Source organism: Bombina bombina, chromosome 3 (genome assembly GCF_027579735.1).
Source record: "Bombina bombina isolate aBomBom1 chromosome 3, aBomBom1.pri, whole genome shotgun sequence".
NCBI lineage: Eukaryota > Metazoa > Chordata > Amphibia > Anura > Bombinatoridae > Bombina > Bombina bombina.
Window position 1 is genome coordinate 635,170,643 of NC_069501.1, and position 24,190 is coordinate 635,194,832.

Genomic DNA, 24,190 nt, shown 5'->3' on the forward strand with positions numbered 1-24,190 from the left:
AAATTTGGAAAAAATATATCTGTTGGTGTGAATCTAAAGGATTCCCTTGGGACAAGGTTAAGATTCCTAGGATTCTATCCTTCCTTCAAGAAGGATTGGAAAAAGGATTATCTGCAAGTTCCCTGAAGGGACAGATTTCTGCCTTGTCTGTGTTACTTCACAAAAAGCTGGCCGCTGTGCCAGATGTTCAAGCCTTTGTTCAGGCTCTGGTTAGAATTAAGCCTGTTTACAAACCTTTGACTCCTCCTTGGAGTCTCAATTTAGTTCTTTCAGTTCTTCAGGGGGTTCCGTTTGAACCCTTGCATTCCGTTGATATTAAGTTATTATCTTGGAAAGTTTTGTTTTTAGTTGCAATTTCTTCTGCTAGAAGAGTTTCAGAATTATCTGCTCTGCAGTGTTCTCCTCCTTATCTGGTGTTCCATGCAGATAAGGTGGTTTTACGTACTAAACCTGGTTTTCTTCCTAAAGTTGTTTCTAACAAAAACATTAACCAGGAGATTATCGTACCTTCTCTGTGTCCGAAACCAGTTTCAAAGAAGGAACGTTTGTTGCACAATTTGGATGTTGTTCGCGCTCTAAAATTCTATTTAGATGCTACAAAGGATTTTAGACAAACATCTTCCTTGTTTGTTGTTTATTCCGGTAAAAGGAGAGGTCAAAAAGCAACTTCTACCTCTCTCTCTTTTTGGATTAAAAGCATCATCAGATTGGCTTACGAGACTGCCGGACGGCAGCCTCCCGAAAGAATCACAGCTCATTCCACTAGGGCTGTGGCTTCCACATGGGCCTTCAAGAACGAGGCTTCTGTTGATCAGATATGTAGGGCAGCGACTTGGTCTTCACTGCACACTTTTACCAAATTTTACAAGTTTGATACTTTTGCTTCTTCTGAGGCTATTTTTGGGAGAAAGGTTTTGCAAGCCGTGGTGCCTTCCATTTAGGTGACCTGATTTGCTCCCTCCCTTCATCCGTGTCCTAAAGCTTTGGTATTGGTTCCCACAAGTAAGGATGACGCCGTGGACCGGACACACCTATGTTGGAGAAAACAGAATTTATGTTTACCTGATAAATTACTTTCTCCAACGGTGTGTCCGGTCCACGGCCCGCCCTGGTTTTTTTAATCAGGTCTGATAATTTATTTTCTTTAACTACAGTCACCACGGTACCATATGGTTTCTCCTATGCAAATATTCCTCCTTAACGTCGGTCGAATGACTGGGGTAGGCGGAGCCTAGGAGGGATCATGTGACCAGCTTTGCTGGGCTCTTTGCCATTTCCTGTTGGGGAAGAGAATATCCCACAAGTAAGGATGACGCCGTGGACCGGACACACCGTTGGAGAAAGTAATTTATCAGGTAAACATAAATTCTGTTTTTAGTACTGGTTTGGCTGTCTGCTATATGTGGATGGGTGTCTTTTGGTAAGTATGTTTTTTATTACTTAAGATACCTCAGCTATGGTTTGGCAATTTATGCATTTATATAAAGTTCTAAGTATATGTATTGTACTTATATTTGCAATGAGTCAGGTTCATGTATTTCCTTCAGCATACTGTCAGTTTCATATTTGGGGAATTTAAACATTTTAAGAAATGTATTTCTTACCTGGGGTTTAGTCTTTTTTTTTCAATTGACTACTTCTTGCTATTGCGGCTATTAGGCCTGCGTGTGCGTCAAATGCTAAACTTTATTGCGTCATTTTTGGCGCGAAAAGAGACATTTATGACGGAACTTTCACCCGGCGGCGTCATTAGTGACGCGAGTGTGTTATTTCCGGTTATTTTTGGCGCCAAAAAAGTTTTCGTTACGTTGTGCGTCATACTTGGCGCCAAATTTTTTTCATTATTTCAATACCCCGTTGATGTTTGCCTCTTGCTATATTCTCTATCAGAGGCCTATGCTTTTGCATTTTTTCCCATTCCCGAAACTGTCATATAAGGAAATAGATAATTTTGCTTTATATGTTGTTTTTTTCTCTTACATTGAGCAAGATGTCCCAATCTGATCCTGTCTCAGAAGTTTCTACTGGAACATTGCTGCCTGACATCGGTTCTACTAAAGCTAAGTGCATTTGTTGTAAAAGTGTAGAAATTATTCCACCAAATGTCTTTTGTAATAGTTGTCATGATAAACTTTTACATGCAGATAGTGTTTCCATCAGTAATAGTACATTGCCAGTTGCAGTTCCTTCAACTTCTAATGTACATGATATACCTGTAAATTTTAAAGAATTTGTTTCTGATTCTATTCTGAAGGCTTTGTCTGCATTTCCACCTTCTAATAAATGTAAAAGGTCTTTCTTCTGTTAAGTGTGATCAGTCCACGGGTCATCATTACTTCTGGGATATTACTCCTCCCCAACAGGAAGTGCAAGAGGATTCACCCAGCAGAGCTGCATATAGCTCCTCCCCTCTACGTCACTCCCAGTCATTCTCTTGCACCCAACGACTAGATAGGATGTGTGAGAGGACTATGGTGATTATACTTAGTTTTATATCTTCAATCAAAAGTTTGTTATTTTAAAATAGCACCGGAGTGTGTTATTATCTCTCTGGCAGAGTTTGAAGAAGAATCTACCAGAGTTTTTGCTATGATTTTAGCCGGAGTAGTTAAGATCATATTGCTGTTTCTCGGCCATCTGAGGAGAGGTAAACTTCAGATCAGGGGACAGCGGGCAGATGAATCTGCATAGAGGTATGTAGCAGCTTTTATTTTCTGACAATGGAATTGATGAGAAAATCCTGCCATACCGATATAATGTCATGTATGTATACTTTACACTTCAGTATTCTGGGGAATGGTACTTCACTAGAATTACACTGTAAGAAGTACATAAAGCTGTTTAATAACTAGAAATTATGTTTAACGTTTTTGCTGGAATGTAAAATCGTTTTCATTTGCTGAGGTACTGAGTGAATAAATGTTTGGGCACTATTTTTCCACTTGGCAGTTGCTTAATCTTTTTTCTGACAGTTTCTGTTCTCTCTCACTGCTGTGTGTGAGGGGGAGGGGCCGTTTTTTGGCGCTTTTGCTACGCATCAGATATTTCAGTCAGCAGCTCATTGTATTTCCTGCATGATCCGGTTCATCTCTACAGAGCTCAGGGGTCTTCAAAACTTATTTTGAGGGAGGTAATTTCTCTCAGCAGAGCTGTGAGAATTATAGTTGACTGAGATAAAAAACGTTTATTCTGTAATTTGTTTCCTGCTTTCAGAATTTGTTATCTTTGCTAATGGGATTAAACCTTTGCTAAAGTTGTGTTGTTTACAAGGATTGAGGCTATAACTGTTTCAATTTATTAATTTTCAACTGTCATAGATCTTCTGTGCTTCTTAAAGGCACAGTACGTTTTTAATATTATTCTAATTGAATTGTATTTCCAAGTTGCAAGTTTATTTGCTAGTGTGTTAAACATGTCTGATTCAGAGGATGATACCTGTGTCATTTGTTGCAATGCCAAAGTGGAGCCCAATAGAAATTTATGTACTAACTGTATTGATGCTACTTTAAATAAAAGTCAATCTGTACAAATTGAACAAATTTCACCAAACAACGAGGGGAGAGTTATGCCGACTAACTCGCCTCACGTGTCAGTACCTGCATCTCCCGCTCGGGATGTGCGTGATATTGTAGCGCCGAGTACATCTGGGCGGCCATTACAAATCACATTACAGGATATGGCTACTGTTATGACTGAAGTTTTGGCTAAATTACCAGAACTAAGAGGTAAGCGTGATCACTCTGGGGTGAGAACAGAGTGCGCTGATAATATTAGGGCCATGTCAGACACTGCGTCACAGGTGGCAGAACATGAGGACGGAGAACTTCATTCTGTGGGTGACGGTTCTGATCCAAACAGACTGGATTCAGATATTTCAAATTTTAAATTTAAACTGGAAAACCTCCGTGTATTACTAGGGGAGGTGTTAGCGGCTCTGAATGATTGTAACACAGTTGCAATACCAGAGAAAATGTGTAGGTTGGATAAATATTTTGCGGTACCGGCGAGTACTGAGGTTTTTCCTATACCTAAGAGACTTACTGAAATTGTTACTAAGGAGTGGGATAGACCCGGTGTGCCGTTCTCACCCCCTCCGATATTTAGAAAAATGTTTCCAATAGACGCCACCACACGGGACTTATGGCAAACGGTCCCTAAGGTGGAGGGAGCAGTTTCTACTTTAGCTAAGCGTACCACTATCCCGGTGGAGGATAGCTGTGCTTTTTCAGATCCAATGGATAAAAAATTAGAGGGTTACCTTAAGAAAATGTTTGTTCAACAAGGTTTTATATTGCAACCCCTTGCATGCATTGCGCCGATCACGGCTGCAGCGGCATTCTGGATTGAGTCTCTGGAAGAGAACATTAGTTCAGCTACTCTGGACGACATTACGGACAGGCTTAGAGTCCTTAAACTAGCTAATTCATTCATTTCGGAGGCCGTAGTACAACTTACTAAACTTACGGCGAAGAATTCAGGATTCGCCATTCAGGCACGCAGGGCGCTGTGGCTAAAATCCTGGTCAGCTGATGTTACTTCTAAGTCTAAATTGCTTAATATACCTTTCAAAGGGCAGACCTTATTCGGGCCCGGGTTGAAAGAGATTATCGCTGACATTACAGGAGGTAAAGGCCATGCCCTGCCTCAGGACAAAGCCAAAGCTAAGGCTAGACAGTCTAATTTTCGTTCCTTTCGTAATTTCAAAGCAGGAGCAGCATCAACTTCCTCTGCACCAAAACAGGAAGGAGCTGTTGCCCGCTACAGACAAGGCTGGAAACCTAACCAGTCCTGGAACAAGGGCAAGCAGACCAGGAAACCTGCTGCTGCCCCTAAAACAGCATGAATTGAGGGCCCCCGATCCGGGATCGGATCTAGTGGGGGGCAGACTTTCTCTCTTCGCCCAGGCTTGGGCAAGAGATGTCCAGGATCCCTGGGCGCTAGAGATAATATCTCAGGGATACCTTCTGGACTTCAAATACTCTCCTCCAAGAGAGAGATTTCATCTGTCAAGGTTGTCAACAATCCAGACAAAGAAAGAGGCGTTTCTACGCTGCGTACAAGAGCTCTTGTTAATGGGAGTAATCCATCCAGTTCCACGATCGGAACAGGGACAGGGGTTTTACTCAAATCTGTTTGTGGTTCCCAAAAAAGAGGGAACTTTCAGACCAATCCTGGACTTAAAGATCCTAAACAAATTCCTAAGAGTTCCATCGTTCAAGATGGAGACTATTCGGACAATTTTACCTATGATCCAAGAGGGTCAGTACATGACCACTGTAGATTTAAAGGATGCTTACCTTCACATACCGATTCACAAAGATCATTACAGGTACCTAAGGTTTGCCTTCCTAGACAGGCATTACCAGTTTGTGGCTCTTCCATTCGGATTGGCTACAGCTCCAAGAATCTTCACAAAGGTTCTGGGTGCTCTTCTGGCGGTTCTAAGACCGCGGGGAATCTCGGTAGCTCCATACCTAGACGACATTCTGATACAAGCTTCAAGCTTTCAAACTGCCAAGTCTCATACAGAGTTAGTACTGGCATTTCTAAGGTCACATGGATGGAAGGTGAACGAAAAGAAAAGTTCACTCGTTCCACTCACAAGAGTTCCCTTCCTGGGGACTCTTATAGATTCTGTAGAAATTAAGATTTACCTGACAGAGGACAGGCTAACAAGACTTCAAAGTGCTTGCCGCACCCTTCATTCCATTCAACACCCGTCAGTGGCTCAATGCATGGAGGTAATCGGCTTAATGGTAGAGGCAATGGACATAGTACCCTTTGCACGCTTACACCTCAGACCACTGCAACTGTGCATGCTAAGTCAGTGGAATGGGGATTACTCGGACTTATCCCCTTCTCTGAATCTGGATCAAGAGACCAGAAATTCTCTTCTATGGTGGCTTTCTCGGCCACATCTGTCCAGGGGGATGCCATTCAGCAGACCAGACTGGACAATTGTAACAACAGACGCCAGCCTTCTAGGTTGGGGTGCCGTCTGGAATTCTCTGAAGGCTCAGGGACAATGGAGTCAGGAGGAGAGTCTCCTGCCAATAAACATTCTGGAATTGAGAGCAGTTCTCAATGCCCTCCTGGCTTGGCCCCAGTTGACAACTCGGGGGTTCATCAGGTTTCAGTCGGACAACATCACGACTGTAGCTTACATCAACCATCAGGGAGGGACAAGAAGCTCCCTAGCTATGATGGAAGTATCAAAGATAATTCGCTGGGCAGAGTCTCACTCTTGCCACCTGTCAGCAATCCACATCCCGGGAGTGGAGAACTGGGAGGCAGATTTCTTAAGTCGTCAGACTTTTCATCCGGGGGAGTGGGAACTCCATCCGGAGGTCTTTGCCCAAATACTTCGACGTTGGGGCAAACCAGAGATAGATCTCATGGCGTCTCGACAGAACGCCAAGCTTCCTCGTTACGGGTCCAGATCCAGGGATCCAGGAGCAGTCCTGATAGATGCCCTGACAGCACCTTGGGACTTCAGGATGGCTTACGTGTTTCTACCCTTCCCGATGCTTCCTCGATTGATTGCCAGAATCAAACAAGAGAGAGCATCAGTGATTCTAATAGCACCTGCGTGGCCACGCAGGACTTGGTATGCAGACCTGGTGGACATGTCATCCTGTCCACCTTGGTCTCTACCTCTGAAACAGGACCTTCTGATACAGGGTCCCTTCAAACATCAAAATCTAACTTCTCTGAAGCTGACTGCTTGGAAATTGAACGCTTGATTTTATCAAGACGTGGGTTTTCTGAGTCAGTTATTGATACCTTAATACAGGCTAGGAAGCCTGTTACCAGAAAGATTTACCATAAGATATGGCGTAAATACCTATATTGGTGTGAATCCAAAGGTTACTCTTGGAGTAAGGTTAGGATTCCTAGGATATTGTCTTTTCTACAAGAAGGTTTAGAAAAGGGTTTATCTGCTAGTTCATTAAAGGGACAGATCTCAGCTCTGTCCATTCTGTTACACAAACGTCTGTCAGAAGTTCCTGACGTCCAGGCTTTTTGTCAGGCTTTGGCCAGGATTAAGCCTGTGTTTAAAACTGTTGCTCCACCATGGAGTTTAAACCTTGTTCTTAATGTTTTACAGGGCGTTCCGTTTGAACCCCTTCATTCCATTAATATAAAGTTGTTATCTTGGAAAGTTCTATTTTTAATGGCTATTTCCTCGCCTCGAAGAGTCTCTGAATTATCAGCCTTACATTGTGATTCTCCTTATTTAATTTTTCATTCGGATAAGGTAGTTCTGCGTACTAAACCTGGGTTCTTACCTAAGGTAGTTACTAACAGGAATATCAATCAAGAGATTGTTGTTCCTTCTTTGTGCCCAAATCCTTCTTCGAAGAAGGAACGTCTACTGCACAACCTGGATGTAGTCCGTGCTCTAAAATTTTACTTACAGGCAACTAAGGAATTTCGACAAACGTCTTCTCTGTTTGTCGTTTACTCTGGGCAGAGGAGAGGTCAAAAAGCTTCTGCTACCTCTCTTTCTTTTTGGCTTCGTAGCATAATTCGTTTAGCTTATGAGACTGCTGGACAGCAGCCTCCTGAAAGAATTACAGCTCATTCTACTAGAGCTGTGGCTTCCACTTGGGCCTTCAAGAATGAGGCCTCTGTTGAGCAGATTTGCAAGGCTGCAACTTGGTCTTCGCTTCATACTTTTTCCAAATTTTACAAATTTGACACTTTTGCTTCATCGGAGGCTATTTTTGGGAGAAAGGTTCTTCAGGCAGTGGTTCCTTCTGTATAAAGAGCCTGCCTATCCCTCCCGTCATCCGTGTACTTTTGCTTTGGTATTGGTATCCCAGAAGTAATGATGACCCGTGGACTGATCACACTTAACAGAAGAAAACATAATTTATGCTTACCTGATAAATTCCTTTCTTCTGTAGTGTGATCAGTCCACGGCCCGCCCTGTTTTTAAGGCAGGTAAATATTTTTTAATTTATACTCCAGTCACCACTTCACCCTTGGCTTTTCCTTTCTCGTTGGTCCTTGGTCGAATGACTGGGAGTGACGTAGAGGGGAGGAGCTATATGCAGCTCTGCTGGGTGAATCCTCTTGCACTTCCTGTTGGGGAGGAGTAATATCCCAGAAGTAATGATGACCCGTGGACTGATCACACTACAGAAGAAAGGAATTTATCAGGTAAGCATAAATTATGTTTTTGAAACTTGTCATTTAGTTGATGAAATTTCAAATGACCAACAACATAATAATTTATCCTCTTCTGATGAGGATCTATCTGATTCAGAAGATCCTTCCTCAGACATTGACACTGACAAATCTACTTATTTATTTAAAATTGAGTATATGCGTTTTTTATTAAAAGAAGTGTTAATTACTTTGGATATTGAGGTAACCAGTCCTCTTGACGTTCAGTCTAATAAACTTTAAAATGCTGTTTTTAAACCTCCTGTGGTTTCTCCAGGGGTTTTCCTATTCATGAGGCTATTTCTGATATGATTTCTAAGGAATGGAATAAGCCAGGTACTTCTTTTATTCCTTCTTCAAGGTTTAAAAAATTGTAGCCTTTACCAGCAAAATCTATAGAGTTTTGGGGAAAGATCCCCAAAGTTGATGGGGCTATTTATACTTTTGCTAAACGTACCACTTCCTATGGAAGATAGTACTTCCTTTAAGGATCCTTTAGATAGGAAGCTTGAATCTCATCTAAGGAAGGCCTATTTATATTCAGGTCATCTTCTCAGACCTGCAATTTCTTTGGCTGATGTTGCAGCTGCATCAACTTTCTGGTTGGAGAATTTAGCGCAACAGGAATTTGATTCTGACTTATCTAGCATTATTCGCTTACTGCAATATGCTAATCATTTTATTTGTGATGCTATTTTTGATATTATCAAAACTGATGTTAGATCCATGTCTTTAGCTATTTTAGCTAGAGGAGCTTTGTGTCTTAAATCCTGGAATGCTGATATGACATCTAAATCTAGATTACTATCTCTTTCTTTCCAAGGTAATAATTTATTTGGTTCTCAGTTGGATTCTATTTTTTCAACTGTTACTGGGAGAAAGGGAGTTTTTCTGCCTTAGGATAAAAAACCTAAGGGTAAATCTAAGGCTTCTAACCATTTTCGTTCCTTTCGTCAGAATAAGGAACAAAAACTCAATCCTCCCCCCAAGGAATCTGCTTCCAATTGGAAGCCTTCCTCAAATTGGAATAAATCCAAGCCTTTTAGGAAACCAAAGTCAGCCCCTAAGTCCGTGTGTAGGTGCGGCCCTCATTCCAGCTCAGCTGGTAGGGGGCAGATTAAGGTTTTTCAAGGATGTTTGGATAAAATGTGTCCAAAATCAATGGATTCAGAGCATTGTCTCTTAAGGGTATCGAATAGGATTCAGAGTAAGACCTCCTGTGAGAAGATTTTTTTCTCTCACGTATCCCAGTAAATCCAGTAAAAGCTCAGGCTTTCCTGAAGTGTGTTTCAGACCTGGAGTCTTTAGGGGTAATCATGCCAGTTCCTCTTCTGGAACAAGGTTTGGGGTTTTATTCAAATCTATTCATTGTCCCAAAGAATGAAAATTCATTCAGACCAGTTCTGCATCTGAAAATTTTGAATCGTTATGTAAGAGTACCAACTTTCAAGATGGTGACTATAAGGGACTATTCTGCCTTTTGTTCAGCGAGGACATTATATTTCCACAATAGACTTGCAGGATGCATACCTTCATATTCCGATTCATCCAGAACATTATCAGTTTTTGAGATTCAATTTTCTAGACAAGCATTACCAATTTGTTGCTCTTCCATTTGGCCTAGCAACAGCTCCAAGAATCTTTTCAAAGGTTCTGGGTGCCCTACTCTCTGTAATCATAGAACAGGGTATTGCGGTGTTTCCTTATTTGGACGATATCTTGGTACTAGCTCAGTCTTTACGTTCTGCAGAATCTCACACGAATCAACTAGTGTTGTTTCTTCAGAAACATTGTTGGAGGATCAATTTACCAAAAAGTTTCTTGATTCCTCAGACAAGGGTCACCTTTTTAGGCTTCCAGATAGATTCAGTGTCCATGACTCTGTCTCTAACAGACAAGAGACGTTTGAAATTGGTTGCAGCCTGCCGGCACCTTCAGTCTCAGTCATTCCCTTCAGTGGCTATGTGCATGGAAGTTTTAGGTCTCATGACTGCAGCATCGGACGCTATCGACTTTGCTAGTTTTCACATGAGACCTCTACAGCTTTGTATGCTGAAACAATGGTGCAGCGATTATACAAAGATATCACACTTAATATCCTTAAATCCCAATGTACGACACTCTCTGACATGGTGGATAGATCACCATCGTTTAGTTCAAGGGGCTTCTTTTGTTCGGCCAACCTGGACTGTTATCACAACAGATGCAAGTCTTTCAGGTTGGGGAGCTGTTTGGGGATCTCTGGCAGCACAAGGGGTTTGGAAATCTCAAGAGGCGAGATTACCAATAAATATTTTAGAACTCCGTGCAATTCTCAGAGCTCTTCAGTTTTGGCCTCTGTTAAAGAGAGAACCGTTCATTTGTTTTCAGACAGACAATATCACAACTGTGGCATATGTCAATCATCAGGGTGGGACTCAGTCTCCAAGCTACGAAAGAAGTATCTCGGATACTTGCTTGGGCGGAATCCAGCTCCTGTCTAATCTCTGCGGTGCATATCCCAGGTGTAGACAATTGGGAGGCAGATTATCTCAGCCGTCAGACTTTACATCCAGGGGAGTGGTCTCTCCATCCAGATGTTTTTTCTCAGATTGTTCAGATGTGGGGTCTTCCAGAGATAGATCTCATGGCCTCTCATCTAAACAAGAAACTTCCCAGATACCTGTCCAGGTCCAGGCGGAAGCAGTGGATGCGCTGACACTTCCTTGGTGTTATCATCCTGCTTACATTTTCCCGCCTCTAGTTCTCCTTCCAAGAGTGATTTCCAAAATCATCATGGAACAATCATTTGTGTTGCTGGTGGCGCCAGCATGGCCACACAGGTTTTGGTATGCGGATCTGGTTTGGATGTCCAGTTGCCCGCCTTGCCCACTTCCGTTAAGGCCAGACTTACTATCTCAAAGTCCGTTTTTCCATCAGGATCTCAAATCATTAAATTTGAAGGTATGGAAATTGAACGCTTAGTACTAAGTCATAGAGGTTTTTCTGACTCGGTGATTAATACTATGTTACAAGCTCGTAAGTCTGTCTTTAGAAAGATTTATTATAGAGTTTGGAAGACTTACATTTTATGGTGTTCTTCTCATAAATTTTCTTGGCATTCTTATAGAATTCCTAGAATTTTACAGTTTCTTTAGGATGGTTTGGATAAGGGTTTGTCTGCAAGTTCCTTGAAAGGACAAATCTCCGCTCTTTCTGTTTTATTTCACAGAAAGATTGCTATACTTCCTGATATTCACTGTTTTGTACAGGCTTTAGTTCGTATTAAGCCTGTCATTAAATCAATTTCTCCTCCTTGGAATCTTAATTTGGTACTGAAGGCTTTACAGGCTCCTCCATTTTAGCCTATGCATTCTTTGGACATTAAACTACTTTCTTGGAAAGTGTTGTTCCTTTTGGCTATCTCTTCTGCTAGAGTTTCTGAGCTATCTGCTCTTTCTTGTGAATCTCCTTTTCTGATTTTTCAACAGGATAAGGCGGTTTTGCGGACTTCATTTGAATTTTTACCTAAGGTTGTGAATTCTAACGACATTAGTAGAGAAATTGTTGTCCCTTCCTTGTGTCCTAATCCTAAGAATTCTTTGGAAAGATCCTTACATTCTTTGGATGTAGTGAGAGCTTTGAAATATTATGTTGAAGCTACTAAAGATTTCAGGAAGACTTCTATTCGATTTGTTTTATTTTCTGGTCCTAGGAAAGGTCAGAAGGCCTCTGCTATTTCCTTGGCCTCTTGGTTAAATCTTTTGATTCATCAAGCTTATTTGGAGTCGGGTCAGGCCCCGCCTCAGAGAATTACAGCTCATTCTACTAGATCAGTCTCCACTTCGTGGGCTTTTAAGAATGAAGCTTCAGTTGATCAGATTTGCAAAGCGGCGACTTGGTCCTCTTTGCATACATTTACTAAATTCTACAGTTTTGATGTATTTGCTTCTTCGGAAGCAGTTTTTGGTAGAAAAGTTCTTCAGGCAGCTGTTTCAGTTTGATTTTTCTGCTTTTGTTTTAAGTTTTTTTCTTTCAAAAATGAAATAAACTTATTTTTTGGGTTGTGGATTAATTTTTTCAGCGGAATTTGGCTGTTTTTATTTTTATTCCCTCCCTCTCTAGTGACTCTTGAGTGGAAGACTCCACATCTTGGGTATTGATATCCCATATGTCACTAGCTCATGGACTCTTGCCAATTACATGAAAGAAAACATAATTTATGTAAGAACTTACCTGATAAATTAATTTATTTCATATTGGCAAGAGTCCATGAGGCCCGCCCTTTTTATGGTGGTTATTTTGTATAAAGCACAATTATTTCCAAATTTCCTTTGTTGATGCTTTCTACTCCTTTCTTTATCACCCCACTGCTTGGCTATTTGTTAAACTGAATTGTGGGTGTGGTGAGGGGTGTATTTGTAGGAATTTTGAGGTTTGGGAAGCTTTGCCCCTCCTGATAGGATTGTATATCCCATATGTCACTAGCTCATGGACTCTTGCCAATATGAAAGAAATGAATTTATCAGGTAAGTTCTTACATAAATTATGTTTTTCACAATTTATCCTTTTTTGATCACATTTGGATTATCACATTCTACCAGCCATAAACATTGGGGACATTACATATGCATCACCAATTATTCTACTGGACATAAATATTGGAGTTACATTATTTATTATTATATATCTGAACAAGTTAAGGTTCACGTGCTGAGGATCTTCTACTTTATTAATAGAAGATATCTTATCTCAGATTTTGAAGTCTTTGTTTTGTTTTATCTGAAGTCTTTTATATATGTTTTTATCTGAAGTCTTATATATTTGATATATATAATTCCATTTTAAAGCTTTAATATTGTAATCATTTAAAACTGGTATGTTTTCAACATTGTAATTAATATTGCATATAATTAATATTGCATGGATCCATGTATGTGTATTGTCTGTATGAAATAAATAAAACCATTCACAAGCACTAGGAGCACCTTAGCAGCTTTAGTTAAATAAGTACTCCTTTCTTTCATGGTGGTTGAGTCCCCCCCCCCCCCCAAAGTTATTTTAAATTTTTGAAGACTATACCAATTTGCACTTCTATTTTCCCTGCTGTGTCCTTGCCTACCTTGCCTTCTATTACTCCTGCCTGGCTATAAGTAAGACTGATATACCAATAAGGTGGGGAAATTAAGTGTTCTTGAAGGTTGTAATTTGGGGGAATGAAGTGTTCTTGAAGGTTTTGGGAATCTTTGCCTCCTAGTGGTGAGAATTGGCATCCCATGCATAATGGATCTTGGACTTTAACCACCACGAAAGAAAGGAATTTATCAGATAAGCATACATTTTGTTTTTAATTCTCAATTTTGTTAATTGTGCCTTGCTTTTCTTAAGTGCCTGTCTGATTCCAACATTCCTTTTTAAACTTTTTTCCTCCATGAGGCTTTCAGTCTTGTCTTCCAGGTAAGAATTTAGTTTCCCATTCCACATACCTCTCGTATTTCACTTCACTCTGACTGCTCATCTTGAAGACCATGGTGACTTTTCCATAGACTTCCTTTTCCTTTAATGATTCTTACTTACTCCACTCATTACATGGGCCTAGTTTACATTTGTTTTTGTAACTGTGTATTCTAGTGAGTATCTCAATTAAAGTCTATGGAGATGTTTTTATGTAACCACCAATTTACAACAGCAAAGGAAACTAGGCATGGAGTGGCTTTGCATTTTCTGCTCTCTATTTTATCTATGTTGCCATTCTGGAGTAGTTGTATAATGAGGCCAATGTTGTGTCTAGGCCTTTGCATCCATTTTTCTATCAACTTTTTTTTTTTTTTTTTTTTTTTAAACTTGGTTTACTCTTGCAAAAAATATACAATTCTCCCTTTAAGGGGTCACTGTAGTCAGAAAACAGTACAATATTAAAAAATAATAACTTAACATGTTTGCAATGTATATGTACTCAAAAGTTGGTAAAATTGAGTGAACTTGCCTGTGTTGTAATTTCTTGCTATAATCTGTATGATACTATACTATTCCATCCCCACACACCTTACTATTTTTCTATGCTCCCTAATGAGCTGTATTACATGTATAAAGCCACCTACTTAGCTGCACAGCTAGTTCTACTAAAGCTAGTGGTAGAGGGTACTGCACACGGCAAAGAAGGAAACAGATTTATGTTTACATTAGGAAGGACACAAAAAATGAAGCAGAAGCCGCCTCCTTGCCATGATACACATACTCTGTAATTGATTACAATTCCTGCACAGCCTGGTTTACCCTGGCACCAAACTAGTCTCTGCAGTGATGTCAGTTGAAACCGACACTTCTCAATGACAAGTTGCCTTAGCTGCCTAAACTAACATCACCAGACAAGTTACCTTATTTCTGCTAAAGAAACTGTTGCCTTCTATGGTGTACACATTATACTATGCACAGCTAGTACCGCCACAGTCAGTGGTGCCTGGTAGCTGAGTAGGTGGCTCTATACATGTAATACAGCTGGTTAGGGAGCGTAGGAAAATAGTGAGATGTGTGGAGAAGAAACAATACTGTAGTTTCATTCTGTTCATCACAGGAAATTATTGTACAGGCAACAACTTTAGCTGCAAAAAATTGAATGCATATACTGTATATTACAAATATACTGTTTAGGTCATTCTCAAATATTGTACTTCGTTTTCTGACTACATTGTCCCTTTAATACTCTTAGCCTACCTGTACTTTAGCTGTGTGCTTGTGAGGTTTGCCTTTGAAAACAGTTTCTTTAGTCTGAAACTCTGAAAGTTCTTCTAACTATACCTCCTTATCTGTTGATATTGTGACCGAACCTGAATTGGAGCAATAAAAAAAAACCTGAAGGGGACATTACATAATAGGTAACATAATATATATTTTTGTTTGTATATTTATAGGTCCATATCTTGCTTCTCAGCCACTGGATAGTTCTTTACTCTGCCAGCCCAATCTAGTTCCTTTAATGAACCAATCAACTTCAACACAGCCAATTGCAGCAACAATTAATGGTAATCCAAGCACTCCATCTTCCACAACGTCTTCATCAACAAACAGTTCATCTACACCAGCTTCAAGCAGCAATCTGCCTGCTGCAATGACTACCACAGCACCCACAAGTGTGTCTGGAGGCTTAAGCGCAAATAAGGCAACTTCTTTTCCAACATATGGGAACATGAATAGTAGCAACAACTCCATTTCAACACTGGGTAACTCTGCTCAGAATAGTCAAGCAGGACAACAGGCAACTTTGCAACAAACATCTGGAATGTGTAGTGAGCAGTTGGCAGCAGCTTTATCTGAAGTTACTGAAAGGTAGGCACTTTTTATTTTTTCTCCTTCAATAACGGTAACATGTCTTGGGTATAAAGTGTCCAACAATAATAGCTTAATTATATGCTGAATCTAACTTTATTTCAAACTTAAAGGGATATGAAACAGTGTTTCTTCAGTAAAAAAAATAAAATTGTTAAATCGAAGTAAACCTAAATAGAAACTGATTGTGTTAAAAAAAAAAAAAACGCTAACTACTTGCAAACTGAGCACTTAAAAACTGTGTAGCCACTGCCTATAGTGACATATATGGGAGCACACATGCTAAGAACCTAAAGGGATATAAAACCCAAATTTGTTCTTTCATGATTCAGATAGAGCATGCAATTTTAAGCAACTTTCTAATTTTTGGTTCAGCATCTGGGTAGCACTTGCCGATTGATGGCTAAATGTAGCCACCAATCAGCAAGCGTTACCCAGGGTGCTGAACCAAAAATCGTCCGGCTCCTAAGCTTAAATTCCTCCTTTTTCAAATAAAGATACCAAGAGAATGAAGAAACATTGATAATAGAAGTAAATTAGATAGTTGCTTAAAATTGCATGCTCTATCTGAATAATATGAGAAACATTTGGGTTTCATATCCCTTTTAAGTTGCATTTTTCCTATCCTGAGCATGGGCAAGAAAATAACTTTTTCTTCTGTTAAGTGTGATCAGTCCACGGGTCATCATTACTTCTGGGATATTACTCCTCCCCAACAGGAAGTGCAAGAGGATTCACCCAGCAGAGCTGCATATAGCTCCTCCCCTCTACGTCACTCCCAGTCATTCTCTTGCACCCAACGACTAGATAGGATGTGTGAGAGGACTATGGTGATTATACTTAGTTTTATATCTTCAATCAAAAGTTTGTTATTTTAAAATAGCACCGGAGTGTGTTATTATCTCTCTGGCAGAGTTTGAAGAAGAATCTACCAGAGTTTTTGTTATGATTTTAGCCGGAGTAGTTAAGATCATATTGCTGTTTCTCGGCCATCTGAGGAGAGGTAAACTTCAGATCAGGGGACAGCGGGCAGATGAATCTGCATAGAGGTATGTAGCAGTTTTTATTTTCTGACAATGGAATTGATGAGAAAATCCTGCCATACCGATATAATGTCATGTATGTATACTTTACACTTCAGTATTCTGGGGAATGGTACTTCACTAGAATTACACTGTAAGAAATACATAAAGCTGTTTAATAACTAGAGATTATGTTTAACGTTTTTGCTGGAATGTAAAATCGTTTTCATTTACTGAGGTACTGAGTGAATAAATGTTTGGGCACTATTTTTCCACTTGGCAGTTGCTTAATCTGTTTTCTGACAGTTTCTGTTCTCCCTCACTGCTGTGTGTGAGGGGGAGGGGCCGTTTTTTGGCGCTTTTACTACACATCAAATATTTCAGTCAGCAACTCATTGTATTCCCTGCATGATCCGGTTCATCTCTACAGAGCTCAGGGGTCTTCAAAACTTATTTTGAGGGAGGTAATTTCTCTCAGCAGAGCTGTGAGAATTATAGTTTGACTGAGATAAAAAACGTTTATTCTGTAATTTGTTTCCTGCTTTCAGAATTTGTTATCTTTGCTAATGGGATTAAACCTTTGCTAAAGTTGTGTTATTTACAAGGATTGAGGCTATAACTGTTTCAATTTATTAATTTTCAACTGTCATAGATCTTCTGTGCTTCTTAAAGGCACAGTACGTTTTAATATTATTCTAATTGAATTGTATTTCCAAGTTACAAGTTTATTTGCTAGTGTGTTAAACATGTCTGATTCAGAGGATGATACCTGTGTCATTTGTTGCAATGCCAAAGTGGAGCCCAATAGAAATTTATGTACTAACTGTATTGATGCTACTTTAAATAAAAGTCAATCTGTACAAATTGAACAAATTTCACCAAACAACGAGAGGAGAGTTATGCCGACTAACTCGCCTCACGTGTCAGTACCTACATCTCCCGCTCAGAGGGAGGTGCGTGATATTGTAGCGCCGAGTACATCTGGGCGGCCATTACAAATCACATTACAGGATATGGCTACTGTTATGACTGAGGTTTTGGCTAAATTACCAGAGCTAAGAGGTAAGCGTGATCACTCTGGGGTGAGAACAGAGTGCGCTGATAATATTAGGGCCATGTCAGACACTGCGTCACAGGTGGCAGAACATGAGGACGGAGAGCTTCATTCTGTGGGTGACGGTTCTGATCCAAACAGACTGGATTCAGATATTTCAAATTTTAAATTTAAACTGGAAAACCTCCGTGTATTACTAGGGGAGGTGTTAGCGGCTCTGAATGATTGTAACACAGTTGCAATACCAGAGAAAATGTGTAGGTTGGATAAATATTTTGCGGTACCGACAAGTACTGAGGTTTTTCCTATACCTAAGAGACTTACTGAAATTGTTACTAAGGAGTGGGATAGACCCGGTGTGCCGTTCTCACCCCCTCCGATATTTAGAAAAATGTTTCCAATAGACGCCACCACAAGGGACTTATGGCAAACGGTCCCTAAGGTGGAGGGAGCAGTTTCTACCTTAGCTAAGCGTACCACTATCCCGGTGGAGGATAGCTGTGCTTTTTCAGATCCAATGGATAAAAAATTAGAGGGTTACCTTAAGAAAATGTTTGTTCAACAAGGTTTTATATTGCAACCCCTTGCATGCATTGCGCCGATCACGGCTGCAGCGGCATTCTGGATTGAGTCTCTGGAAGAGAACATTGGTTCAGCTATTCTGGACGACATTACGAACAGGCTTAGAGTCCTTAAACTAGCTAATTCATTCATTTCGGAGGCCGTAGTACATCTTACTAAACTTACGGCGAAGAATTCAGGATTCGCCATTCAGGCACGCAGGGCGCTGTGGCTAAAATCCTGGTCAGCTGATGTTACTTCTAAGTCTAAATTGCTTAATATACCTTTCAAAGGGCAGACCTTATTCGGGCCCGGGTTGAAAGAGATTATCGCTGACATTACAGGAGGTAAAGGCCATGCCCTGCCTCAGGACAAAGCCAAAGCCAAGACTAGACAGTCTAATTTTCGTTCCTTTCGTAATTTCAAAGCAGGAGCAGCATCAACTTCCTCTGCACCAAAACAGGAAGGAGCTGTTGCCCGCTACAGACAAGGCTGGAAACCTAACCAGTCCTGGAACAAGGGCAAGCAGACTAGGAAACCTGCTGCTGCCCCTAAAACAGCATGAATTGAGGGCCCCCGATCCGGGATCGGATCTAGTGGGGGGCAGACTTTCTCTCTTCGCCCAGGCTTGGGCAAGAGATGTTCAGGATCCCTGGGCGCTAGAGATAATATCTCAGGGATACCTTCTGGACTTCAAATACTCTCCTCCAAGAGAGAGATTTCATCTGTCAAGATTGTCAACAATCCAGACAAAGAAAGAGGCGTTTCTACGCTGCGTACAAGAGCTCTTGTTAATGGGAGTAATCCATCCAGTTCCACGATCGGAACAGGGACAGGGGTTTTACTCAAATCTGTTTGTGGTTCCCAAAAAAGAGGGAACTTTCAGACCAATCCTGGACTTAAAGATCCTAAACAAATTCCTAAGAGTTCCATCGTTCAAGATGGAGACTATTCGGACAATTTTACCTATGATCCAAGAGGGTCAGTACATGACCACTGTAGATTTAAAAGATGCTTACCTTCACATACCGATTCACAAAGATCATTATCGGTACCTAAGGTTTGCCTTCCTAGACAGGCATTACCAGTTTGTGGCTCTTCCATTCGGATTGGCTACAGCTCCAAGAATCTTCACAAAGGTTCTGGGTGCTCTTCTGGCGGTACTAAGACCGCGGGGAATCTCGGTAGCTCCATACCTAGACTACATTCTGATACAAGCTTCAAGCTTTCAAACTGCCAAGTCTCATACAGAGTTAGTGCTGGCATTTCTAAGGTCACATGGATGGAAGGTGAACGAAAAGAAAAGTTCACTCGTTCCACTCACAAGAGTTCCCTTCCTGGGGACTCTTATAGATTCTGTAGAAATGAAGATTTACCTGACAGAGGACAGGCTAACAAGACTTCAAAGTGCTTGCCGCACCCTTCATTCCATTCAACACCCGTCAGTGGCTCAATGCATGGAGGTAATCGGCTTAATGGTAGCGGCAATGGACATAGTACCCTTTGCACGCTTACACCTCAGACCACTGCAACTGTGCATGCTAAGTCAGTGGAATGGGGATTACTCAGACTTATCCCCTTCTCTGAATCTGGATCAAGAGACCAGAAATTCTCTTCTATGGTGGCTTTCTCGGCCACATCTGTCCAGGGGGATGCCATTCAGCAGACCAGACTGGACAATTGTAACAACAGACGCCAGCCTTCTAGGTTGGGGTGCCGTGTGGAATTCTCTGAAGGCTCAGGGACAATGGAGTCAGGAGGAGAGTCTCCTGCCAATAAACATTCTGGAATTGAGAGCAGTTCTCAATGCCCTCCTGGCTTGGCCCCAGTTGACAACTCGGGGGTTCATCAGGTTTCAGTCGGACAACATCACGACTGTAGCTTACATCAACCATCAGGGAGGGACAAGAAGCTCCCTAGCTATGATGGAAGTATCAAAGATAATTTGCTGGGCAGAGTCTCACTCTTGCCACCTGTCAGCAATTCACATCCCGGGAGTGGAGAACTGGGAGGCGGATTTCTTAAGTCGTCAGACTTTTCATCCGGGGGAGTGGGAACTTCATCCGGAGGTCTTTACCCAAATACTTCGACGTTGGGGCAAACCAGAGATAGATCTCATGGCGTCTCGACAGAACGCCAAGCTTCCTCGTTAAGGGTCCAGATCCAGGGATCCAGGAGCAGTCCTGATAGATGCTCTGACAGAACCTTGGGACTTCAGGATGGCTTACGTGTTTCCACCCTTCCCGTTGCTTCCTCGATTGATTGCCAGAATCAAACAAGAGAGAGCATCAGTGATTCTAATAGCACCTGCGTGGCCACGCAGGACTTGGTATGCAGACCTGGTGGACATGTCATCCTGTCCACCTTGGTCTCTACCTCTGAAACAGGACCTTCTGATACAGGGTCCCTTCAAACATCAAAATCTAACTTCTCTGAAGCTGACTGCTTGGAAATTGAACGCTTGATTTTATCAAGACGTGGGTTTTCTGAGTCAGTTATTGATACCTTAATACAGGCTAGGAAACCTGTTACCAGAAAGATTTACCATAAGATATGGCGTAAATACCTATATTGGTGTGAATCCAAAGGTTACTCTTGGAGTAAGGTTAGGATTCCCAGGATATTGTCTTTTCTACAAGAAGGTTTAGAAAAGGGTTTATCTGCTAGTTCATTAAAGGGACAGATCTCAGCTCTGTCCATTCTGTTACACAAACGTCTGTCAGAAGTTCCTGACGTCCAGGCTTTTTGTCAGGCTTTGGCCAGGATTAAGCCTGTGTTTAAAACTGTTGCTCCACCATGGAGTTTAAACCTTGTTCTTAATGTTTTACAGGGCGTTCCGTTTGAACCCCTTCATTCCATTGATATAAAGTTTTTATCTTGGAAAGTTCTATTTTTAATGGCTATTTCCTCGGCTCGAAGAGTCTCTGAATTATCAGCCTTACATTGTGATTCTCCTTATTTGATTTTTCATTCGGATAAGGTAGTCCTGCGTACTAAACCTGGGTTCTTACCTAAGGTAGTTACTAACAGGAATATCAATCAAGAGATTGTTGTTCCTTCTTTATGCCCAAATCCTTCTTCAAAGAAGGAACGTCTACTGCACAACCTGGATGTAGTCCGTGCTCTAAAAATTTACTTACAGGCAACTAAGGAATTTCGACAAATGTCTTCTCTGTTTGTCATTTACTCTGGGCAGAGGAGAGGTCAAAAAGCTTCCGCTACCTCTCTTTCTTTTTGGCTTCGTAGCATAATTCGTTTAGCTTATGAGACTGCTGGACAGCAGCCTCCTGAAAGAATTACAGCTCATTCTACTAGAGCTGTGGCTTCCACTTGGGCCTTCAAGAATGAGGCCTCTGTTGAACAGATTTGCAAGGCTGCAACTTGGTCTTCGCTTCATACTTTTTCCAAATTTTCCAAATTTGACACTTTTGCTTCATCGGAGGCTATTTTTGGGAGAAAGGTTCTTCAGGCAGTGGTTCCTTCTGTATAAAGAGCCTGCCTATCCCTCCCGTCATCCGTGTACTTTTGCTTTGGTATTGGTATCCCAGAAGTAATGATGACCCGTGGACTGATCACACTTAACAGAAGAAAACATAATTTATGCTTACCTGATAAATTCCTTTCTTCTGTAGTGTGATCAGTCCACGGCCCGCCCTGTTTTTAAGGCAGGTAAATATTTTTTAATTTATACTCCAGTCACCACTTCACCCTTGGCTTTTCCTTTCTCGTTGGTCCTTGGTCGAATGACTGGGAGTGACGTAGAGGGGAGGAGCTATATGCAGCTCTGCTGGGTGAATCCTCTTGCACTTCCTGTTGGGGAGGAGTAATATCCCAGAAGTAATGATGACCCGTGGACTGATCACACTACAGAAGAAAGGAATTTATCAGGTAAGCATAAATTATGTTTCTCTAGCATTCACTGAACATTAACAGAAGACTTATGACATCAAGCTATATATGCCTTCATGTAGAGAGCTCTTGTGGGGCTGTAACAGGAAGTAATGAACTATTTCATAGAGGTGGCATGAGTCCACAATCAGTTACGCATGAGAATACATGCCTTCTACTAGGAGGAGGCAAAATCTTTCAAACCTCACGAGCCCTAGAAAACACTTCACACATACCTTAGTTTTTACTTTGCCTCCGTTGGAGGTGGTTAAAGCATGAAGATGTGAATATCTTCACTGAAAAAGGTCTTTCAGTCTATTTTGAAGCCCAGTGCCCCTCAGAGTACAGAGCTTGTCAGAGGGATGTATTTGGGTATAGTTAATTATACGATGGTTTTTGCCTCATGGGAAATGCTTCATAAGCCCTCAGTAAATTCAGTTGCATGGATTTGTCTTCTGCCTCCCTTTACAGATCTACATTATACTCCTATTCCATTACCTCTGCTGATATGTTTCAGTACTGGTTTGGCTGTCTGCTACTTGCTTGATAGTGGATGAGTGTCTATACATAAAAATTTAAAACATACTTACCCATAGGCACACATATAGCTATATTGTGGGCATTTTTAATGTTAAGAGTTTATCTATATATTAGCACGGTATCAATATCATCAAGTGGTATAAGTAAACAATTGGTAAGGCCTTTAAGTTAAGTAATTCCTAAATACCACAAGATAATGATATTTACTGGATGAATGAGCTCCCAAGACCAATAGGGAGTAGTATGATTACATAGTGAAATAATGGGTCACCATGAGAATAATTCTGATCACTCAATCCATTACAGTACTTATTATATGTACTGGGTCATGCGATGGTTTGTATGTTATGCTTGAACATGTTGGTTAAGTACTTTATTACTTTGTAACCTGCTTATAAGCAGTAGTAATATACACCGCCTGATATATACTTGGTGCTGCAATTTGTGGTTAAAATATAATTTTAAATATAAGGCTGGATTAAAATAACCACGTTTAACTGTCAGTGCGATAATTGTTATAAAGTTGCAAGTAGACACCTGTGTTATAGAAGCCAATTCACAGAGTGCAACTATGTATTATCCTTAATATACGGTTAAAGGGACAGTCAAGTCCAAAAAAAACTTTCATGTTTCAAATAGGGCATGTCATTTTAAACAACTTTCCAATTTACTTTTATCACCAATTTTGCTTTGTTCTCTTGGTATTCTTAGTTGAAAGCTAAACCTAGGAGGTTCATATGCTAAGTTCTTAGACCTTGAAGGCCGTCTCTAATCTAAATGCATTTTTATAGTTTTTCACCACTAGAGGGCATTAGTTCACGTGTTTCATATAGATAACATTGAGCTCATGCACGTGAATTTACCATGGAGACAGCTCTGATTGGCTAAACTGCAAGTCTGTCAAAAGAACTGAAATAAGGGGGCAGTCTGCTGAGGCTTAGATACAAGGTACTTACAGAGGTAAAACATGTATTATAACTGTGTTGGTTATGCAAAACTGGGGAATTGGTAATTAAGGGATTATCTATCTTTTAAAACAACAACAATTCTGATGTTGACTATCCCTTTAAATTAAACCAGGGTTAGAGTTAAATACTTAATACACTGTTGTTTGCTATTTGCCTAGGATCCTTAATTTATTTAACTTTGGCATAATCCATGACAGTATGAAAACATAATCGTTTCCATTCCTTTAATGTAATTTCATAATAGCTTATCCATTTATTCACTTCACACAAGCAATTTACAAGCATAGTCCACCTTAATAGTAGGTAAATTCGACCTGATAATAAATGCCAGGGATTGGCTATCTGAATTTGATAGACAGGACCGTGATCCAATCACAACGAGAAACAGGCTGTACTTCCAGTAATCTTAGGGTATATATCGCCAAAGAATCGGCGGTTTGCCACCTTTGATAAACCCCGGAGGGGCAAAACACGTCAGGGGAGTCTTAGAGCAATAGGGGCTCTTTTTTAACTGAGGGTATTAGCGGTTGCTGTATCATTAATTAATGTTCTCACAGAGATGTTTGCTCTGACTCCATAACACGCAGAATCCACTTACCGTTCATCTGTTGTTACTGGGCTAATCCAGACTATGTTACAATAGGGTCTAGCAACCCTGTACTTGTTATCATCTTTTATAA

General features: G+C 40.7%; 1 protein-coding gene across 1 annotated transcript in view; it reads left to right on the plus strand.

Annotated features, from left to right (window-relative positions):
• Positions 1-24,190, plus strand: part of MED13 (mediator complex subunit 13) — a 1,182,528-nt gene that overhangs the window by 583,013 nt on the left and 575,325 nt on the right. The window contains exon 20 of the mRNA XM_053707341.1: positions 15,063-15,477. Coding sequence (XP_053563316.1) covers positions 15,063-15,477 — 415 coding nt within the window. The remainder of the gene's footprint in view (positions 1-15,062; positions 15,478-24,190) is intronic.